Source organism: Squalius cephalus, assembly GCF_949319135.1.
Source record: "Squalius cephalus genome assembly, chromosome: 19".
In the NCBI taxonomy this organism is placed as follows: Eukaryota; Metazoa; Chordata; class Actinopteri; order Cypriniformes; family Leuciscidae; genus Squalius; species Squalius cephalus.
The window spans coordinates 19,089,819-19,113,633 of NC_137140.1; the positions used below are offsets into that span (position 1 = coordinate 19,089,819).

Consider the following 23,815-nt stretch of genomic DNA (forward strand, 5'->3'; position numbering starts at 1 on the left):
CTACATCAGCGCTACGTAGCCGAGCGGAGGAAACAGAGGGCCATCGCTGCCAACCTACGCAGGAAGATGCAGCGCATGCAGAGCCGGATGGCACAAATAAGAAGGCAGATCAATCTGATGTGTGAGAGCCTGGAGGTCGACCATCTGGAAATTGAAGCAGGGGAGGGAACCAGCACTTGGACTGGTGCTAGTGCCGCCAGTCCGAGCAGCAGCAGCAGCAGCAGACGCCAGCCCACTAACAGTTCAAGAGTCAGAAATACATGACGGAAATATCCTTCAGGATTCAAAGAAAGCATTCGAGTTAGTTTTTTATGTGCGAGTTTTATTAAATGTATCTTTCCCTTTTTGTAATCATCTGGGATAGTTCACCCAGAAATGTTTAACCGCCTTCATGTCATTCCAAACTTGTATGACTTTCTTTCTCCTGTGAAACATAAAAGATATTTTGAAGAATGTTTCAACTGTCCATACAATGAAAGTCAATGTGGTATAAAACAACACTGGGGAAAAAAAAAATCTTCTTTTGTGTTCTGCAGATTGCAAAACAAAGAAAATCATACAGGTTTAAAAACATGAGGTTGAGTAAATGATGACAGAATCCCTTTATGGGCAGCACAACCAACCAATTTTACAGATTTATTGTTTGTATATAGAGAAAAGCACGATAAACAGAAAAAGATCATTTTTTAGCACATTCCTCCTAGAGCTTTGAGAGGTTAATAAAGTGAGACATTGATGCTAATGCACAAATATTAAAAAGAAAAAACAATTACTGTAACATTCAAATGCCTGCTTAAATTATTACAGATTACAGATATTACAATCTTGAAGTGACACTTGACAAGAAAATGTGAAATCGTACAAAAACTGTCTTTGATACTATATATTAATTCATAATGTAAAAAGCAAACACTTGTGGAACATGTAAGACGAGTTCTGACTAAAAATGAATTCTTTAATAAATTCTTTATTATTTACTATTTCCTTGTTATTGCTAATGTTTATACGTCTAATTTAAGCTATTGTGGATGTTCAACAAATAATCAGTTGTCCTTAGGACATAAACACAATAAGGTAATAAAATGGTTTAAACACACATTAAGCCAATGGTATGATAGGAATAACTGTTTTGGGTTTCCAAAAAATGGGAATGTATGATAATGGGAGATAATAAATTAAGAGAGAACATGTGTGGGATGTTTAAATGAAGCTGATTACAAGTCACACTCCTAGTAGTTTTTTTAAGTTGAAGGAGCGAGTTCCTGATACCGGTGTATTGACATGTCTGTCCACAAGGAGGCACTACTGTAGTTCTGCAGAATGTTCCAGATCACACCTGTCAGTGGAGGCCACAGAGGAATGCTGGGACAGCTTTGCAGGGTGTTGTTGGGAAGCTGTCGGGTTGTCCATCCCAGAGTGCATTAGCGGCAGGTAAATGTCATCCATGTTGGGCAAAACAAAAACTTCCTGGAAAATTATTAGGAAATCGGACAAGAATTGTTATGGAGGTTAATTCAAATATTTTAAAGTACATAATTTAACTGAAATAATTAATAAAATATCATCAAAGTAAAAGCTGTCAGCAAGTTTCTAGTGAAGCTATCACAATCTCATCAAAACAAACCTGAAACTCATCTTGTAGCTTCTTTTCAATCCATTCAGTCACATGACAGAAAGTCACTTCTCGCTCTCCCAGTTTGGGCCTGACTCTTAGGTCAAGTTTCGGGGGTCCGCAGAAACCATACCTAAAAGAGAAACAACAAAACACTTATTATTCTGGTGCATGTATACAAAGACATGTCTGCAAACCTGAATGCACAAAAATCACTTCAATATTTCCATAAAAAATATACTTAAGTCACTTTGTAATTATGTAAAAGTCTTGATTTTGTTTTTAGACTGTACTAGAATATGCTTTCATGCTTGATTGTTCAAAAAACACATTATTTTTCACATATTTTACATTATTACAGCACCCCTCTCCCCAGATTGGCCCGAATGCACAGTTTATTTCCTGTTTCGATGAAGCCCCTCCTTCCGAAATACGAAATGTGCTGTGATCGGTTTGCTAGCCCAGTGTGTCGTGATTGAGAGCGCTTAGCGCGTGTTCGGAAAATGTCACGCCCCGCACAATAACCACAAGTTTCATCTAATCAGGTGTAAATATTAAGTATGGTGTCAATTTCAAACCAATTCAAGCCTGATTCAGACTTAAGAATGTAAACAAACAAGAGGATCATCCAGAACAGATTTCAAGCACGGACTTTGCAAGCACAGATTTCACAGGATGTTTCAGAGTGTTATGTTTGTTTTTGGGGGGGGGGGGGGGGGGGGTTCTACATTTTAGACACAAAGTTAATTTAATAATTTAATCATGATACTTGTCGGAAAACTATGGTAATACAAACAGTTAACGATCACAAAACCATGGTTCATTTTCCTACGGAGCGATGAATAACAACAAAAGCAAGAGCTTACAAAAACTACAGTAAACACTGTATCAACACTAATTTTGTCTAGCAGGGGAGCCGGAGGCAAACAGCTTTGTCCTTTTGTTTACATTGTAGCAACAAGATAAAACTTATTATTGGAACTTATAATAGAAAACGCAACTAGAAATAATAAGACATCCTGACAAGTTGTGATCCACAAACAACAGAATGTCCAGACAAAGTGGTAATTGCTTCATTTCAGGAGAAGCTTTTGTCCGTGGCCGGCATTGTCACAGTTAAACGTTAGGATTATAATGTTCAGGAACAGTGTTTAAAATAAATTTTACCCACTCTAAGTTCGTCAGCCTTAGGAAGGTCAAACAAATGAGTTTTGGAAACGGGGTGGACAAAACAGTGTCTCTTTGACATAGCAGCAGCTCAGCCAGGCCTTGCTCTTTGTTTTTGCGTATTCCATGGGTGTGGATTATTTAAATGAGTAACATTGTGACTTCACAAGATCCAGAAAAAACGCGGTGTAGTCCAAACGAGCCGTTTGTTGTAGTTCTTGAACAGTGGATTCTGTTTAATAAAATATCTCCCTTTGGAGTGGACTTTGAGCTTTGTAACCTTGCAGATCTCAAACAGCAACATTACACACTAACTAAAGTTGATAAAAGTGAAAAAGCATAATAGGACCCCTTTAAAACATTACGTTTTAATACTCCTTTGTCATGCTTTATTTTGATGTACTGACTAACATACTAAAGCACAAGTTAAGTATTTGATTATAATTTTATCTGTAGTGTGTTGCTCAATATTACATTAATTTAGTAAATTTTAATTGTACTAAATTGCTACTTCATAATTGCAAAATGTGTCTAAACACAAGTTTCAATAGAAATTACATATTTTAGTACCATATATCCCTGTCAGTACATCGAGCAGTATAATTTAACCATATTTCAAAGACAATGTTATTACGAAACAACATATAAGATACTAAAATCCTACTTAAGCAGGTCAAAAAAAGCACTCTAAAGTTCGGCAATTTGCATTAAATATAAATTTAAACTATACTTTCATTTAATTTAAATTAAAGGAAACATAACATTCATTTCGAACTTAAGTATATTCTTTTAAAGTATATTAATTCCATGCTATTTTTTTTTAAATAAAAATATGCTAAAGTGCACTTCTTTTTCACAGTGAAATTGCATTGGTCCACAATCCTGCTCCTCCTCTTTGCATCACTGAATTCATCACATCATGCCCAGTTAGCAGACTTGTCTCTAATCCTTAATTATCAAATTGAAATTGAATTACAACAAAGTTAAAAGAGTGAATGACACCAATCATTAAGGAGCGTGATTGCTTTCGATAATCTCTGTAATCATTGTGTGAGCTTAAGCAAAGCTCCAATCCCCGATGCAACATTAACAGCGTGTTCAATGGCTCGTACCATATTCTGTCTGTGGGGGGAGGAGGAATGTTGACGGCCAGGGTTCCAGAGAGCTCTTTAACTTCCACCGCAAGCAGAAGAGGGGTGTTGGACATTTCTTCTATCTTCTTCTTTATGTACTCATTTTCTTTGGCCTTCTGGAAGTACTTCGACTTGGCAATCTTGTCGACAAATTTCAAAATCCGCCTGCTAGTGCTGCCTCCAGCTGCAGCCCTGCGGGAGGCAAAGTGAATTTTTCATCAGATGGCTTTGATTTATTTTAAGAAGCATTTTTGACAAAGAACTCAAAAAAAGACAGAGATTATGTTTTATAGGCATAATTCACCCAAAAATCATGTCGCTCCAAACCCTCTTGGCTAGAACGCAAAAGTGGACATTTAGCAAGATGTCCAAGCTGCTCTTTTCCATACATTGAAAGTGAATGGCGACCGTGGTTGTCTCTAGTCCCCATCCACTTTCACTGTATGGACAAGAAGCAGGGTTTATATTCTCTGAAATATCTCAACATATTGCATGTTCAATTGAAGAAAGAACGGTTTGGAACGACATGAGGGTAAGAAAATTAAAATTTTCTGGTGAACTATCCCTATAATGTCAGCAAGCCACTTGACAACATCTTGATGTTTAATTTACAAAGACAACATTTCTGAAATACATCCCATCCAAATAATGCAAATAGTTGCAACATCCCAAACTCTGAGATCTCAGAGAATAACGAATTACTTTTATTGAATTATGTTAATTGTTCAGTAAATAATAATTACCCCTCAGCACCAGCTAGAGCCTTTTCTGTCAGGGTTCCTTGAGTCTCAGCAGATGAAACTTCCTCCTCATCCGAGGATCCTGCACTTGAGGATTCCTCATCACTGTCAGCCAGCACAGAGAGCCTGGACCTGCTACTGCACAACACATCCAGACAGGGATGTGGCATAAGACATAAACCCACAAATGACACTAGGATTATACTGAGTTTTAATGTTTTTTTGTCTCTTATGCTCACGAAGGCTGCATTTACTTGATAAAAATACAGTAAAAACAGTAATTATTGTGAAGTATTTCTTTCTGTTTTCTATTTAAATATATTTTAAAATGTCGTTTATTCCTGTGTTGCAAATCTGAACTTTCAGCAACCATAACTCTTCAGTGTCACATGATCTTACATCAAAGATCCTTCAGAAACCATGCTAATATGCTGATTTGGTGCTCAAGAAGCATGGCTTATCAATGCTAAAACGATTGTGCTGCTTTTGTGGAAACCAAGATATATATTTTTTTTTAATGAATAGAAAGTTCAAAAGAACAACATTTATTTGAAATCAAAAATATTTGTTGTAATCTAACAGTGTTTACTGCCACTTTTGTTCAATTTAAGTATTGGTTTTCTGCAGGTTATATAGTAGACTTTATATATGCCATGCTGTTTTGAGATAATAAGTACTGGATGATGAGAATTCAGAAAGGTTATTTTATTCTCCAAAAACTTACAGCACATTGATTGTCTCCAACTCTGTCTCTGCCTCCAGGACTCCCTCCTTCCCAAGTTTGGAGAGGTTGATTTTAGTCTCTAGAGTCATCTGTAGTGCTCCTGTGTACTCCACCTCCACATGCAACCATAGACCTGACACAGAAAGATATTTTTCTTTTAATAATAGCAAAAGTTACCTGTTGTTGTTATAACTGTTGTTACAAAAACTTTTACATTCAGCAATAAATATCTAGTACAGTCATACAACTCTTTACCACATAGCACAAGCTGCACTGTAAAATTCTAACTAACACTTTTTAGTTAACTTTACTTAATGTCTTAACTTAATTGTAAAAATCTAGTAATCTGCACTATTCACATACTATGTTTTGTTTACTAAGAAAACCCAAGTTAAGATTAATTGATTGGTTTGAGTGTGGTTTTTGAGGCGGGGAAAATCTTAATAGACTTTTCACTCATTTCCTCCACTTCTGCAGTTATTTTTCTCTGTTTGCATTCACTCATTTCCCAAAGTCATCTTGAATGTTGAAATTTTAATACAAATGAAAAATTTGAGAGAACATCGCACAAGCTGACTTCATAAATTGATGTTGATTTTCCTAAAATGTTTTAGTCACCATTATGGCGATTAGTGATCCCTTTGGTTGGGCACTTGGAACTTAATTTATACTATTGTAATTCTCTTCCCAATGATGCAGCGATTGCAACAAGAAATCAGTTATTCGGTTTCAAAGGAAGAGAAGTGTGTATTTTGCAATTGATCATACTTGAGTCACACAGACATCAACAATCAGCCTGCAAAACACAACAATGGTAACAATTATATTTTATTTAAAGTAAATTATCAAGTACTCTCTACAGTTCTTTTTTAGTTACTAGAACTCTTGTGTAAGTGAACTATACTAACTAAGCATTTGTCAGTACCACATACTATTCCTATTTAACTTCACTTGTTTTTTTCAAGGCAATCGGTTTGCATGCTTTTTTTTTTAAGTAAGTCCAACTAATTAGATTTTACAGTGTGATTGGCCTTTGGTGTTTCTGCAACCAATGAGATTACTGGCTCAACAACTAAATAGTCTGGTTCAGTATTCGCTGTAGGCTAGTCCTGCAGCATGCCATCAGAGATCCGTCTGGATCAGATTCAGAATGATTATCAAAACAAGATGGAGTCCATCACCACCCCTAATGCTGGCACAGTGCTATACCTCGTCCTCGGTCGACATTTCATTCAGTAACATTAAGCAGTTTTGATTTATATGCTGTTTAATGTTGATGATCGTGGTGTTGATGATATGATTACATATGATATCGCAAGTTTCTGCATCATCTTCACCTGTGTTTTGATATTCAGTCCTCTTTCATAAGATGCATAATAGCACCCCCTGCCTTATAAAAGTGAAAACACGGAAAGCTGTTAAAGCTCAGGGAAGCTCTTTCTCATAAAAGACGAGATAATTCGTCAAAAAAGAATTAAAGAAATGCTTATTCAGAAAATGTGTGCTTTCTTCATAAAAAAGTAACAATTAAAATGTTAAATATATCAGCTCAGCTCACATATATTAATTTCCTATTTTAATATCGACTAATAATGTTGTATGGTGTTGAAATCAAAGACTCTTAAGAGCCTGTGTTACTAACTTATATAGTCAAGATCTGTTCATGGATGAAAGTCCATATAATTATAGCACAGTAAAATGCCCACAAGTCTACTAGCACACATTATAAATCCATAAATGGGATGAGACCTGAACGAGGGAGCCAGACAGTTGAAAGCCATTACATGTTACATAATGCTCACAGATCATGATGCGGAGAGTAATTGACACACACTGTGCCCTACACAATAACAGCTTCACTTCTCGTGGGGATAATACATCCCGCATGTTCTTCACATTGAGCATTTCACCATGCAGCTGAGCGTGTAAACAGACTCACACGCGAGCTCCTATTCGCTGAGGAGAGTGACGTGATGTTATGCGCTCCTTTGATCCCTGAGATTACAGAAGGATAATAACATCTCATCTACTACTCAGTGCAGGAACACATACGCTCAAGCAGTCGTGATGGATGAATGACCAAATGCTCTTTTATAAGAGGCTCTTAGGAGCCCCACTCACCTCTGCTGTTGATCTGTGGCAGTGAAGTGCCTGTTATCTGGGGCATACTGGAGCCCATGGCCAGTTCGGTGAGGGTCAGTTCATCCATGAAGTAAGGCAACTGTGGTAAAAGAGGGTAAACTCAGAAACACATGCACACAGGGTAGGACTATTATTATCATAATCTATTTATTTCACTTGAGGAAGATTAAAAAAAAAACATCCTTCATCCAGTTAAAGAACATGATGTAATTCCTGTCTGTTCTCTTACCCGAATTTTGCTCAGCTTTCGCTGTATTTTCTGTTGGACTTTATCAGCCCAGTACTTTTCATGGAGGAAGTCCCAAAAGATTCGACCAATTATTGCGTTCAACCAGACAGGCTTTGTTTCATCCTCACTGCAACAAAAGGTCTGCTCCTAAGAGGGTGATGGAAGACACATTGTAATTTTCTACAATGTGGGGTAAGCTGCACCCCTTTTGACTTAAATAGTCCTCAAAGCAAGGAGAAATTAAATATTAAATAGGTAAAAATAATAGTTCTTCATATATTTCAAGATATTTGCTCTCAACTGAAAACACTGTGCCAAAAATATTGCTTCTAAACAAAAGTGGTCCAGTGGCACAACTTGCTCCACTTTAGGGGTAAACTGTCATATCTAGAGATATGTTGAATCATTTGGAAAATATGTGAAAGATTTGCAACTTTTTATTATTATTAATCCAATTCCAAAATCCCATTCCAAAACTATATGAAATTTTATGATTTTTTTTATGACATTATGAAAGTGTGCCTCAAAACAACATTTTGAAATGTGATTAATAAATTAGCTTCAATTACGTTTCAGAATATTATATGCTGTAAAACATCTTTCAGCATTTTGTAATATATTTCCTGCATTTGAAGGCAAAACTAACAGGGAAAAAAAGCTTAATTTAATAATTCATGGGTAATCTTTAGCCAAATAATTTACCAAGTTTTATATTTACCCAGTTTTATATAGCAATTTACCATCATGTACTGTATAGCCAACATGTTTGGGACCTAGATAAATGTGCTTATACATACCTGCCATGTAGAAAATTGACTTTATGCCAAAAAAAACATTTTAGCATTAAAAAAAACGCTTTTCTAGTCAACGGTGCACTAGCGATAAACTAACAACTTTTAAGTGGTGAGGATGAATTACTCAAAAGTGATGGTCAAACCATTTATTAGGGCCCTATTTTAACAATCTGAAATGCAAGAATCAAGCGCGAAACGCAAGTAACTTTGTGGGCGGGTCTTGGGCGCTGTTGCTATTATACCGGCGGGATAAATGACTCTTGCGCCCGACGCAAATCTAAAATGGGTTGGTCTGAAGTAGCTTCATTATTCATAGGTGTGGTTTGGGAGTAACGTGAAATAAACCAATCAGAGCGACATCTCACATTCCCTTTAAGAGCAGGCACCCTTGTTCCATGGCAGATTGCTATTATAACGGCGGATTTGCCAGGCGCGCGTCAGGAGCGGTTCACAGCCGAGGAGACCGACGTTCTCGTCAGGGCCGTAAAAGACAGAGAAGTGACATTGGGGATGGGAGAAACCCACCCAAATTAGCTTTGGTTAAACAGGGGTATAATAATTTGGGTAAATGTGTAAGCTAAATTTATGCCTATTTTTTCACATCTTCATGGACACAACAATGATTTCTCTCGTGTGTTAATATTTTTCCTTGTAATAATGTATGGTTTTCTAAAAATGAGAACTGCTGCGTCTGTGTGTAGATGAGATAAGCAAAGTGTATGCGCGTTGTGCACACGCTACATTGATTATGGCCAAGCATGCGTCCTTAAAATAGCATATGAATAACATGTGCCACTGACTTTAGACTAGGTTTTTCCTGGTCAGTGGCGGAATTGTTTTCTAAACCAGCAAAATAGCACCAGGGAACGTTTGCGCCGGAACACGCCTCCTCTTTGCACTGAACCGCCCCCGGGAGCGCAAATTCATTTCCTAGTTTACCGACGTGCGTCTGTGGAGGGAAAAGTCCGCTGTGCGCGGGTGCAAAATAGGAATGATACATGCGTCGGTGTACAAAGTCAATTGCGCTGGGTGCAAGATATTATGTTATAAAAGAATTCTGTTTTACGTAAATGCTGTACTTTGAACTTTCCGTTCATCAAAGAATCCTGAAAAAAGTATCATGGTTTCAAAACCATTAACGGAGTTTCTATTTACACCAATAGCTTGCCTTGTTGGCAGAGGCTATTTACACTAACTCCATCCATTTTCTGATTGAGCCAGACAAAATTGCAAAAGAAATCCCATTGAAAACAGGATCAGTTGCGTGGTGGAGAATAAAGCAAGGCGTTAGCTTTTGAAGAGACCGATCTGAGTTTGAATCCGCCTTTTTCCAAACTCATTCTTCTCCCTTTTCCCACTGCATATCAGCTCGGAGAGGTGGTTAAAAAATAAATAAATGAAGAAGATATTTGAAAAGTGGAAATAAAGTGGAACGAGTGTTTAATAGTGTGAATAATGTATTTATCAGGTTAGTAGTAGGTGTAGGGGAGGGCTTTAGAGACAAGGACAAAAAAGGATTAGTTCACCCAAAAATTAAAATGATGTCATTAATTACTCGCCCTCATGTCTTTCCAAATCTCTAAGACTTTCATTCATCTTCAGAACGCAGATGAAGATCTTTTTAGTGAAATCTGAGAGCTTTCTGTCACTCAATTGACAGCCTATGCAGACTCCAGTGGTTTGACCTCGATTTTATGAAGCGACGAGTGCTTTGCAAAAAAAAACATTATTTGTCACATCATTTACAAAATATTTTGAGATTAATATTTTGTAAATAAAGTGGTAAATTATGTTTTTAAAGGAGTCACATGGATTACATTTTTGGGTGAACTAAACCTTTGTCCCAATAAGTCAGCATCCATTTATGACTTTAATAAATATAATAATTTACACTGAATATGTTGTTATTATTGTATACTGTTTTATAATACACTGAGGTGCAAATAGTATCTGCCAAGTATAAATAGCATCTAACAACAATTTACACTTGAAATTTACTACATGAAAACAGAGCACAGCTCATATTATTTTTACTGTATTTTTGGTCAAATAAATGCCTTGTTGAGCATAAGAGACTTCTTCCCAAAACATTTAAAAATTATACGGACCCCAAACTTTTGAATGGTAGTCTATGATGAAACATTGGAGAATATGTGAAATATTTGCATTTTAAAATGAAAATATGAATTTGATCATTGATAAATAAGCTAATTTATTAATCCCATTCCAATATTTTTTTGGGGGCACATTTTCATATTGTCAGTGTCATGTTCTGTTTGTTTTGACTTTCACTCGTCACATGTGTTCCTTTGTTCACCATGGACACTAACTACATTCATCACAGCTGTTCATCCTTTAGTTAAACATCTCTGTGTATTTAGTTCCTGCCTATGGTTCAGGGGCCGTATTCACAAAGAATTTTAAGGCTAAAAGTAGCTCCTAACTGGCGAATTTAGGAGCAACTCCTAAAAATAATGGGCGTGTCACTCCTAACTTTAGGACTCCTAATTTTTTTCACTAAGAGTAATTCACGAAGCATTTTAGCCCTAAAAGTAGCACCTAAGCCTGGGACAGCTTAAAAGAAGTCGAGAGGACTCCTAACTCACTAAGACCTATTCACAAACCGCTTTTTGTGGCATTTCACGTTGCGATGTTTTGAAATGCGTAAGCGGCGGCTACAGGAGCTTCCAATCGCGAGGGAACAATTTTGCATCGTAGGCATAACTAGGGATGCAATAACGCCACCAACAACAACCAAATCTAGGCTACTCATTGCATGTAAACTAATTGTAACGTTTCATTGTGAATCAAATTAAAATGTTCTTCTCTTTGCAAACGTAGGCAGAGGCATATAGTGACAGATTAATTCAATAATGTTGCAAAGATATTGCATCAATCCATATGTTTCATTAGGCTACTAGGCTATTTGTTTTGCCTTACTCTTTATTCTTTTAGGCTATTTATTCAGTTATTCATCATCTTCCATCCTTCGCACTACTTGTGTAGCGCACGCACTCTCAGACCTGTCACCTGTCACTCATCATCGTAGGGGAGGTGTTTGAATCATTCCCGCGTTACAATCATCAGCCAATCAAGGTGGTCACTTCAGTCAAGCTCGTGCATGAGTAATGATGTCATCAATAGCAACGAAGACTCACTCTTAGTTTAGGAGTTGTAATTTTTCTTTACTAAGAGTAGGTCTGAAAGGCGTTGTGAATAACTTTTAAGAGAAAACTCCTAGCTAAAATCTTTTAGTGCGATTTAGGAGTACTCCTAGTGGTAAGATAAAATGCTTTGTGAATACGGCCCCTGAGCTATATAAATAAACTTCTTCCTTGGATATCTGTGACACATATAGTACAGCCAGTAAAAGTTTCAGGTTTCAGTAAAACAAAGGTTTAAATCCAGTAAACAATTTAAAAACTTTTGTAATTGTATTTCCTGCATTTAGAGGCAACACATATTTGTTTTACAGTTTTTTCAATTTTAGCAGCTGCCTCTAAGCATCTGACACACTTCCCACACCCACAGGAATGAAGCTTTGTTTAATAATTAATGGCGAATCTTAAGCTAAATATTTAACCTAGTTTTATTCATTAGCAATTCACCATCATGTAAAGCCAACATGTTTTAGACCTAGATAAATGTGCTTTGACATACAGTAGGCCTACCTGTCATGTAGAAGATTTACTTTGACGTGCTTTGGCAACATCTGTATATCAGTATATCAGGCTTTTGTACATGGTCACGTGACAAAGATTATTCACAGCTTGCGCGTTTACAGGGATGACAAAGCTCGTCCACTGACACAAAGCGTTCTATGACAAAGCATGTTTGTTTGAAGCTCACCTGCTCTTTGTCAATAGGACTGCCCTGGGTGCTGCTTTGGCAGGGGCTTTGAACAGGACTGGCGTGTGGTGAGAAGACGAGACTGGTCATGTAAGAAGTATAGTCTGGTATGTTCTCCTTTACTCTGCCACCCAGATCACTGTGGAACACATCTTCACTGCTGTCCTTGACTGAGCCGTCACCACCACGTGACAGACCAAAAGTGTTCTCCTCACACAATACAGATTTATCTACAGAGCAAAAGAAATTATTAGAATAGTGTTTCCACTTTGTTTAATGATCATACATTTTAACTAATCGAATATTGCTTGTACCACATCTAGCCATATTTTAACCATTTTCATACTGACTGGATGAATTTAACTGAATGGGTTTATGTTGATTCTAAGCAATCAATTAGTTAATAGTTAAGTTAAGTTGAGTGCAGAAATCTTAACTTTTTCATTTATTTATGACTGACAACATGCATCACATTAAAGGGATAGACCTTTGTTCATCTTCGAACACAAATTAAGATATTTTTGATGAAGTCCAAAAGCTTTTTGACCCCCCTATAGACTGCAAAGTAGTTACCACTTTCAAGGCCCAGAAAGGTAGTAAAGACATCATTTAAATAGTCCATGTAACTACAGTGGTTCAACCTTAATGTTATGAAGCAACGGGAATACTGTTTGTGTGCAAAAAAACAAACATAAATAACGACTTTATTTAACAATTTCTTCTCTTTCTTCTCTTCCACATGCGTGTGATGCTGACGCAGGAGCCGACCAATACTGAGCCGGCATTCTGACGTAGAACCCGGAAGCGCTGCACTGTGTTTACAATGTGAACAGCATCAGAGACTGACACAGGAGAGAATAAATTGTTGAATAAAGTCATTTTTTGGACACACAAAGTATTCTCGTCACTTTATAAAATTAAGGTTAAACCACTTTTGTCACATGCACTATTTTAACGATTTCTTTACTATCGTTCTGGGCCTTGAAAATATCGTTGCAGTCTGGGGTGTCAGAAAGCTCTCAGATTTCGTCAAAAATATCTTCATGTTCCGAAGATGAACGAAGGTCTTACGGGTTCGGAACGACATGAGGGTGAGTAATTAATGACAGAAATGTAATATTTTGGTGTAGTAACCCTTTAAGTTGATTAGTTTGTTTATATTAAAACAGTGCTATCCAAATTAATAGAAATTTTATATGCAATTCAAATACATAAATCTTAAATTTAGGCCTATTTTTTTTGGAGTGATAGCATATTTATTCATTCTTTGATTTTGACTAACACAAAGCAAAGTTAAAATATTCCCTTATTAACAAAAATAAAATAGATTAAAAGAAATGATCAATAAATTATATTAAAAGCTTGATTAAATACGTTACATAAATCAAATATCATACAAATATGCAAAAATTGACATATATTGTCAAATTATGTTTTTTGTTGTTGTTGTTTTTGTACGTATGCTGTATGTTCACTTCATCATAAATGATTACAACTTTACCACCAAATATAGATTCAAAAAGGTCCTCTTCTTTGTGAATGGACACAGAAAACAGTCGATGGAACCATTCCTCTTTCTCCCGTCCCGTTCGTCCAAAGAGGTAAAGTGTGACAGGTTGGGAAACATTAGTCATAGATCCATGGGGTTTCTCTACTTTCTGAACCTCGCCCGGACCCTCTACTATCTCGCCTTCTTCCACAGCTCCTTCTCCTTCAGCCAAACTTATGCAGATAGGATACTTCCTGTTCCACACTCTCTTGTGTGCCAAAGCCAGTGGCAGAAGAAATACCTGTTACCAAGGCAACAACTTCATTATGATTATGTGACATCCATGCAACATTCTGCCACATTATAATTCAAGCTATTTGGGTTTAGAGACCATAAGCAAAACTGTGTCGCACTACCACTGAAGGGCAATGCACCTCTTTCTACTAAGGAGATAAAATCAGTGGGACACAAACCTTGCTGCCAGTGAGTCGAAATATCCGTGAGTGGGTGAATTGCTTTTCGTAGCAGGGCTCATCAAAGGCAGCCCAGCGGGGAATGTTGTTACGTGGGTAGTCAAGCCGCAAACAGGGTCCATCCAGTGTGACATACACGGAGTGCATGAGAGATGGCTGATAAGTCTCTGGATCATATGTGTAAATCTCGTTCATCCAGCCCTGGAACACAGATACACTTTGCTTAAACTCTACTGTAATCTCTGCATCCTCGCTACAAAGTTTTGGCATAAAGACTGACAAATTCAAGAAGTAGGGCATCAGGATAAGAGCTGTGACGAGCAGTGGGTGTATTTTATTCTGCATCAAGACACTGAAGAGCAGAGTTTATAACACAGTAGATTGGTAATAAGGGTTTTGCTCAGTTTTTGGAGAGAAGCAAGATGCTTAATGCTTACTTTAGACACTGTGAAATTCACTGCAGTGTGTTAAAAATAAAAACTGACTCCCGAAGGACATAAGCTTTGACACATTGAAGTGCAGGTCTTGGTTTAATAGCAGTCTGCAAGTTCTGTTGCTTTTCTTAGCATTTAACCCTATATTGAAAAGACCAACTACATGTCTTCTGCCCCCTCATGGATTATCCATGCTCTTCAGGAAGTAGAAGGACTTGTAACAATTTCCAAAATGTCTGCCTCTGTGTCGTAATGCATTTGTTTTTGCTGGGAAATTTGATAGTCACAGTAAGAACAACTTTTATATTGTTAGTGATATTTCAAAATGAAATTGTAATAAGTGGATATTCAGGGTATTCAACTTATGCTAACTTGATTTTTTTCATACTTTATATACAGAAACATTGTGTTGAAAATGGGTGTATCAAATATGGCTAAGAAATATGGTTATTATTCATTAGTTAAAAATGTCTTTAATTAAAAATCTCTTTACTAAGATAAATTTATAATGGAAACTGTCAAATGTGACAGTAAAGAGTGAAAAATACTGACCACAGAAGAGAGGATATATAAGCGTATATTGTATATATTACAGTTCTTTTTAACATATTGTCCAAAAATTCAATAGAATGTTTTGATATTCTGACTATTATTTCATACTGGGTTACATTACAAGTGCATGCATTATATTAATGTATGCAAGTTTCCATTGCAAGTAAAGAGTATAACACCAATTCTGTTTTAACAAATATATTCGCAATGAAAATGCAACTCACCTTGAGGGAAGGTACATTGCTCTGCAGGGTTTCAAAGAGAATGTTATTATAGGGGGTCCCATGTAGTCTATGTTGGTGACTGGTGGACAGGTCTCTGATGGAGCCCCAATGGATGAGCACAAGCCCCAAAATTAATCCAAACACTAAACCAAGGAACAGGCCAGACCAATATGCTGACAAAGGAATGATAAAATAGCAGTATGACACTAATCCAATATAACCAAGAGCCACTCCTGGCACTGACGAGGAGCATTGCTTTGTCAAACCTTCATCAGTTTTGTTAATGCTGGTCTCCATCACAGGTCCAGTGTCTATCTGTGTGCTATGGTGGTCATGGGAGAGGGAGGATTTCTGCACACACCGTTTACGATGTCTCACAGGCCAGTTGCACTCCGGTAGAACCTCACTTTCTACTTTCCTAGCACGTTTAGGAGATTCGGATACAGTCAAATCAGTGTTCGATTTCCCGATTCCAACGTTTTTGTAGCTTGGAGAGTCCATCGATCCTGTGCTCCTTTGGTGCTTGGGGCTTCCAACACTTTCCTCACGCATGATCTTACTGAACATGCTCAAAGGCTCCTGCATGGCCTCTGAGAGCTTGCGTCGGGTGTCCTCCAGCTCCATTTTAAAGAAGCTTGCTTTGGGCTCAGTGGGGGACAGGTTGACCGGAGATGGAGGGGCGGTGCGGGAGTCACCATTGCGGCTTTTGGGCTGGGTGAATTGCGTCCACAAGTGCAGATTGAGCTTGGAATCAGACCTGGATTGAGACACTTCAGGCTCACTGCGAGAAAGCTCGGTGGAAATCGACTTTACAAGGCTGAGGAGTGGTTTGGGCTTTAAAGAAGACTCTTTCAGTTCCAGTTCTGTAGATAATGACTTCACTAAGCTGGCCAAGGGCCGGTGAGTAGGCGAGAGGAAGCCAGAACCCGGAAGAAAAGAGTCTCCCAGGGAGCCTGATGAAGGTGGAGAGAGAGGAACTTTGAATGCAGGTGAGCTGAGACCCCACTCCCCCTCTGTCTGAATGTCGACCGAACATGGTCTTTGGGTGTGGAGGGAGCTGAGTGACTTTTTGCCATCACAGTCCAAGGTGAATATGAGGTCATCGTCGTCAAGATTGTCCCATTCACCCTCGGTGTCCGTCAGCTGGATCACTATTCCCCTCCGGTCCGTGTCATGCTGTGGCTGTAGACCCGGCCTCTGGATCTCACTGGACAATTTGTGGGTTCCTTCATTCCCTGTCATCCCTGCCATGATTTATCTCTACACGGCACAAGTAAAACATTTTTGAGTCAGCAAAAACAAGACAATGAAACTATTTTGCCCCAGATGTCTGGGCAACACAGTTATTTTGCTTCCATCAGCAGTTTTTAAAGCATTACACAGCATTATATGATTATGAGAAAGATTCTTTCTTTGGCAATGCTCATTTTGGACAAAATATTGACTGGATCAGTTTTGTTCCACAATGAAGTAACTTCTACAACTCTTTTCCCCCAACAGCAGTGGTTCTCAACCAGGGATGACTGACTTCAAATTATTTAAATGAATTATGCTAAAATATAAATTTACTCAAGAACGGACAGTTCTTCACAAAACTAATTTTCTTCAGCCCTCCCAGTTTCTGTTAATTCACGAGTTCACACTTATACGTAATCTATAAGTATTTGGCGTGCTGTCCGAGGAGAGGGTCCCGAGCTCTGTATTTTGGCCCAAACCCAGAGTACTCCCCCCGGATCTCTGGTTAGGATAGTAAGTAACCAGGCGAGTGTGAGGAGACAGGGTGGTGGAGGGATGCTGAAAACTGTCGGGGAACATAGTTGATTTCAAATATACCGTCTGATAAAGGGGGCCTTCAAGTCAAAAAGCTGAGAACCACTGCTCTACAGATGACACTCTTTGAATATGAATATTTTCTAGACTAGAGTTATAAATCTTACATAATGCATATACAGTAGTCGACATTTGAAGTGGATCAAAAAAGTTCATCAAAGTTGTCCTAAGACAAGAACGGGTATTGTTCAAAATTCATGTATAACTTTCAAAAAGGTTTTGATCCACTTCAAATGTTGACTACTGTATAAGTTTTGGGCGATAACAACTTTGAAATTCTAAACACTTTTTAAAAAGTCAGAAAGCACTGACACTATGTTGTTATATAAAGATTTAAGAAAGATTTAAGAAAGTTCATGCACTTTGTGCCTGATTTTATCCTATATGCGTAGTAGAAGGCAAAGCAATGGCGCAAGAAAGATTATGCTGAATATTTGCATTTACTCTGTTAATGTTACATTTCAGAATGTGTTTTGGTCCCTAAAGTGCTGAAAATACACTAAGATTATTGTTTTCTTTCTGTCCTCAATAAAAAAATAAACAAGCTAATTGACACTTTCAGGAAAATGTTCTTGTTTATACAGTAGGCCTATTTAAAAGAGGTTATGTAATACTTAAATTCAGAATACACGAACAAAACCATTTATTTGTAACAGAACCCATGTTTATTTTGTTTTGCCCATAAATTGTAATCATTTCTATATAGACTGTAGCATCCTAAAATACTATTAAGTCCATCAAGGGAACCAGAATGAGAGACTAAGCTCTATATCTCTTAGTCAGGAAAAACCGGGACTTTAGTTCAGTCAACTGACTCAATTAAAAGCAAAAATCTCCCACTATCTTTCTAGGTCAAGTAAGGCATTTAAAAGTAAGTTAAAGACGGCCTTCTGTGGTTATGTAACCCTGTGACACCAATTCTCCAGCAACTGGCAAACTCTCTTTAATCCCTACTCCATTCAAACCGGACTGATGAAATAATAAACCAACAGACTGTCCAAGGGCACATCTATGTGGCATGATGTCAGAACTCATGTGTCATCTAATATACTGAACAATCAACATTACTGTGTATAGGATATAAGAGTATAAACAGTGTGCCAATACCATCATTTGGTGAGGTAGAATGAAATATGAGTGGCATTCTTTCAAGCTGACCATGAAATGGTTACAAATCCTGCTAAATAACATCTGTCAAATTACAGGTATGACTTGCAACAGGGTAAAAACATGATGTACAATGAAACATTCACTCCCAAAATGTTACTGATTACTAATTTAAATCTCAGACTTACTCAGACTAAATCTCAGGATACACATGGCCTTTAATAATCTCTTCTGAACTACCACTGGCAGTAAAATGCATGTTGATGGACAGCCTACTGGAAGACAACCATAGAAAGATCTAGACTAAATGTTGGAAATAAACAGACATAACTTTTGTAGAATGTTATTGATAAATAGAACAATTGCATGCATATTATAAAACGTCACATAAATGCCAAATCCTTAAAATTCCTTCAAATCTGACTCGTAAAAAAAAAAAAAAAAAAAAAAAAAATGTTTCAGATGGATTATATTCACTAATAATTCTCAGAGACACGTGCCAAACAAATACTGAGCAATACGATACACTTGAATTCATTGCAACGAACAGCAACACAGCAAGAGATTCATCACAGCAGATGGTGTGTTGCTTTGCAGGATTCATGCAGTATATAAAATGATAGGGGATTCTCTTATTAAAGCAAAACTAACTAGATTGAGGTAACTTTGTGACATTTAAGAAGCACTGGCAAATGACATTTTCTGTGATAAAGAGATCATTTTAAAATAATGAACTCACCCAATTTCTGCACCATCGCCTGATCTCCAAAAATAAAAAATAAATAAAAAATAAAAAAACAGCTTTTGTGTCCCGTCAGTAACACTGAGTCGCAGTTCCGAGAACCATTTCCAGAGAGGAGACAGATTACACTTTCTTAAAACGTCTTGCATGAATCATGAGTCTGACTCTGCACACAGTTTACCATCAGACTTTATGATATAAACCACAGTTACAGACCAATGTGCGTTTGTATCGTCCGTTAGGGCTGTGCAAGATGTGCATGTGTCGGTCGGTAAACCTGGACTGTGCAGCGCGTGCAGCTACCGAGTTTTGTATTATTATAACACTTATGCAGTACATCGCTGTTATATTAGGCTACTGTGAAGCTGTGTATCCCAATAGAAACTAACTCCTCCCCCTCACAGGCTCCATCCAGATGTGATTTTGCGAGCAGCAGCTCTTCAATCTGATTATAGGAAGCATGGCTGGAGTCCACTTTAATCCCGCTTAAAAATAAATAAATAAATAAATAAACTCCAGCATCAACACGCTCAAAGACACAACAGGACATGTCAATGACCCATAAGCACTCCACATTTGTCCTGAATCTGTGACAGTGACCACGTGCACTGCACTTTCAGATTAAGATTCATTTAGGCTATTCTGGTTATGCATATTGGAATCGGAATTAATTAAAAGTCATTTAAACTCGTTAATTCTAATTCATTTCTTTATTTTTTATTTTAATGTGCTACACAAGACGGGGGAAAAAATTATCATTATATTTTTTTATGTTTGTAAAATGTAAATTTACTGTTCGCCCCAAACATGTTTCTGTCATGACAACTCTTGGAGAGATTGCCATGGTAATGAATGTGGCAATGTTAATGTATTTGGTCTTGGTGGAATAGATCTGCTCCTGCAGATTAAGTACAGAGACTTGCTGCAATACATTCAGACACGCTGCAATTGCACATATAACATAACCCTCGTAGCTGTGCTAGTGGAGCTATACAGGTGGAGCTGGGGAAGGTGGAGTGTTTCTTGCTCTGTCCAAATACCCACACTTGCAGTCTTTGCACCTGACTACTTGTCTACTTACATGAGTGTTCAAGTGAGCGTGAAGACTGCAAATGTGTGCAGAACTTTTGATTACCCCATGGCAGGGGTGACGCTAGCTATTTTGGGCCCTATGAAAGAATATTTCATGAAAGAAGGAGGTTGGGCCCCCTACCGCACCCATTCCATTACTAAGATCGATCCCCAAAAGCGTGGGCCCTTAGAATCGTCCTAACTTTCACCTCCTTAGCAACGCCCCTGCCTGATGGGACACACTTATAATCCTGCAAAAAATGCAAGTGTTTACAGAGATTTTCAATACTTTGCATTTTAAAATAAACTTCTAAATGTCTGTTCAGCAGTCGCTATGTAACTAACAGAAGACACAATATTAAAATTGTGTTGCTTCTAATTAAGTGATAAAAAAAGCAGTTGCAAATGTTGTACAAAATAAACACCCTCATCAGAACTGCATGCGGAAGAACAGCTACTTCTCTCTGTTTATGTCTATGACAAGTCACGCAGTTCCTGGGCTAATCTGCAGAGGTACTACCAGTCTAAAACAGTCTAAAACAGTCAGAATATAAACACTTATTATAGGTGTACCGTTACAGTGAATAAGGGTAAGAAAAAAAAAGAAAAAAAAAACATTTTGGAAAATGGATTCATGATGTGCTCGCTAATTATATCATTTCTGTAAATTTTGAACACAAATTCAATTCGTGATTTCGGGGCACATGAGTTCCCGAACATAATGCATGATGGGATACGTTTAGCCTTGAATACACTCCAAAGCGGTATTCAAGATAGTGTGGGTTTAAGGGCACTGCACTTTGGCATTTTTAAGACAAAGGACAGTCTTGCACACTTTCTTTCAGTTGCGTGGGCGACGCGCTCTCAAGTGGCCAAGACCACAAGTGTGGGTATTTGGACAGGGCATCTGAAAGCGCGCTGCAGACTGCTATCAACAAACAATACCAAGTATTTGAATGTGCAGATGCCACAGCAAACAATCAGCTGCGCTATGTGGATAACAATGTGATCGCTAACAAATTGAGTTAAAGGGGTCCTTGATTATGATTTCACTTTTTTAACTTGTGTGTAATGTTGCTGTTTAAGCATAAACAACATCTGCAAAGTTACAACACTCAAAGTTCAATGCAAAGGGAGATATTTTCTTTTACAGAAATCTATTTTTAAGGACTACAAACGGCTTGTTAGGGACTACAACGAGCTTCTTCCAGGGTTGGTGACATCACAAACCCTAAAGTTCAGTAGCCCCGCCCACTGATTCGAGCACGACAAGTAGTAGTAGGTATATAACAGACATGACCTTAAAGTAACAACATGTAGCTTTTCAACCTTCATAATATATTTCCAAGACCCTTGTGATAGTACATCGACTTACAATAGGTTGAATGAGACGTCTGCCAGAGCCTGACGGGGTCTGTATCGCTTTTACTGGAACTATGTAACTTCGCGGTGCGGGTAGTAACCAGCGCTCAAAAAGAACTACAAAATTCGACTGCTTTACGGCATACGTCACTTCGCCCACCACTTCCTCAAATGTGGCCAACCAGCGCGTTTGTTTTCGTGCGTCTGTTTTCGTCATGGCTGAAGCAGCAGCGAAACGTAAGAAGTCCAAGGTTTTGTCGGAGTAGAGTCGGAAGAGGAAAAGGGAGAGTGATAAACTGAAAGGCAGGATGAGGATCAATATGGGTCGAGCGTTTGCTCGCTGGCGTGAGCTAATCATAGGGAGCTAATGGAGGAGGAGTGTTACCAGACCGATGCTGACTTGGCCGTCATGCTGTTGAACTAGTAAGTAACTGTAAATTGCTTGCATACTATCTTTAGTTTTTCTAATCTGTTGTCTGCCTGGCTACGTTACGGAAACTATCTGGTCCTCCATTTATTTATCTTCATGAATCAGCTAGTAGATGAGCGAATTATCAATCTGGTAGCTAGTAAACACTAACATGCGTTAGTTTTAGATGGTAAGGATGCTATCGCTATCATTCTCGTTCAGATTGAGCATTGTAATCGACATGCAAATCGCAAATGTTTGAGTTAAAATGTTTAGTCTACTAAATATGTATAAATTATAAAAGGAGGAAGATTAATAATATTATCATTGCCCATATGAAAAAAAACCTACATGCTTCATATACAGTAACCGTAAATCATTTTACGACAGCGGTAATGGACAATTCCGCTTCCAACCTGTAGGGCGACCGCAGAGGAAAAGTTCCATGTTGTTGCTTTAACACTGGATCTAGTAGCTAAGCGATAAACATGCCTTTGAAGAGTGCAAAATGTTGTGCAGTGCCAGGTTGTGGAAAAACACAGTAGCTGCATTGGTTTTGCAGAGAGCCTTCTATACTGAATCCGAAAGGAACGGCGCAACACACTTACAGTTTTTACTGCAGTCACTATTGCTTTGTTACAGATCGTTTATTATGTACGGATTATGTGTACATAACTAAAATCACCAGTGCAATGACCGTGATTTAGGCCTATTGATTCATGTAGGCCTACAGTAAGATGTTTTTGTCTCAAAATCGTTTATTGTCATGTCAGTAAATCAAACCAGTGACTAAACAGTCAACTTCACAGTGCTCCTCTCAGTAGGATGAAAATAATCTGTTATTTAAACTGTGATTAAATTTCAGAAAGCGATCAAAGCACGCTATGTAAATCAAACCGCAACGATTTTCATTGTGTTAGCAGTAGTTATGATGAAAGTGTGCAGAAATCTAGTTACAATGACGAGATCGCTGCATTCATGCGCTCAAACGTGTCTGTGATCGGTTACAATGCTCATCACTGCAACCTTTCACACCACAATCTAAATATGTTCACGATTAGTAAACTTTAAGAACTGTAATTGTCAAAACGTACTAAACGTTTTCGAGAGAATTCCACATGTAATACTAGCTATTACATATGCAAAGATGTTAGCCAATCACAGCAATGGGCGTTTACACTAAAGTCTTACAGCAGACACGCCCCTTAAAACAGAACATTCAAACCATAGGGCTACAATCAGGGTAGGAAAAATGCCTTTTATTTCTAAATTATGACCATTTTTGATGTAAAAATCATACGAACATCATACTAACATTTGTAGTGCACCCCTGGGAACATTATAAAATAATAAAATAATGCAGTTTGTTACCCCTATAAGGACCTATCATGCGGCGCCATCTAGAGTTTCATGACAGAACTTTGTATTTTTTCATAGCCTCAAATTCAATTTAACATCATCCTGAAATTATCTTTGTTTGAAATAAATTAATATTAAATTATGGTGAATATTCTGAGTATGTTAGCATCTTATTTTCTGTCTGATTTCTAGAAACTGGAATATGTAGCCTACTGTTTCCGGTTAGGAGAATCAGATTAATCCATACTAACATAATCATAGTATGACCACACTGATTCATATAAGAATATTATTGAGCATGTGGACGAGGTCAATTAATCTGACAATAAAACAGCAAAATAATAAAAATGTAAAACTCCCACAGTGCAGCCTG

At 37.7% G+C, this 23,815-nt stretch overlaps 1 protein-coding gene across 3 annotated transcripts; it reads right to left on the bottom strand.

Annotated features, from left to right (window-relative positions):
• Positions 1-296: 296 nt before the first annotated feature.
• tex2l (testis expressed 2, like) lies at positions 297-19,672 on the bottom strand. Of its 3 annotated transcripts, none has more exons than XM_079850636.1 (13): positions 19,239-19,672; positions 15,563-16,822; positions 14,353-14,553; positions 13,892-14,180; positions 12,391-12,620; positions 7,748-7,894; positions 7,498-7,597; positions 5,377-5,509; positions 4,656-4,790; positions 3,892-4,104; positions 1,625-1,745; positions 1,270-1,467; positions 297-1,226 (listed from the first exon to the last, which is right to left on the bottom strand). In XM_079850636.1, the coding sequence occupies exons 2-12, from the start codon at positions 16,811-16,813 to the stop codon at positions 1,303-1,305; spliced, it is 2,985 nt and encodes a 994-aa protein (XP_079706762.1). In that variant the 5' UTR covers positions 16,814-16,822; positions 19,239-19,672; the 3' UTR covers positions 297-1,226; positions 1,270-1,302. The 3 variants fall into 3 exon arrangements, with proteins under 3 accessions (XP_079706762.1, XP_079706761.1, XP_079706760.1); XM_079850635.1 differs by adding an exon at positions 18,688-18,771 and having other exon boundaries at positions 297-1,467; XM_079850634.1 differs by having other exon boundaries at positions 297-1,467.
• Positions 19,673-23,815: the final 4,143 nt, after the last annotated feature.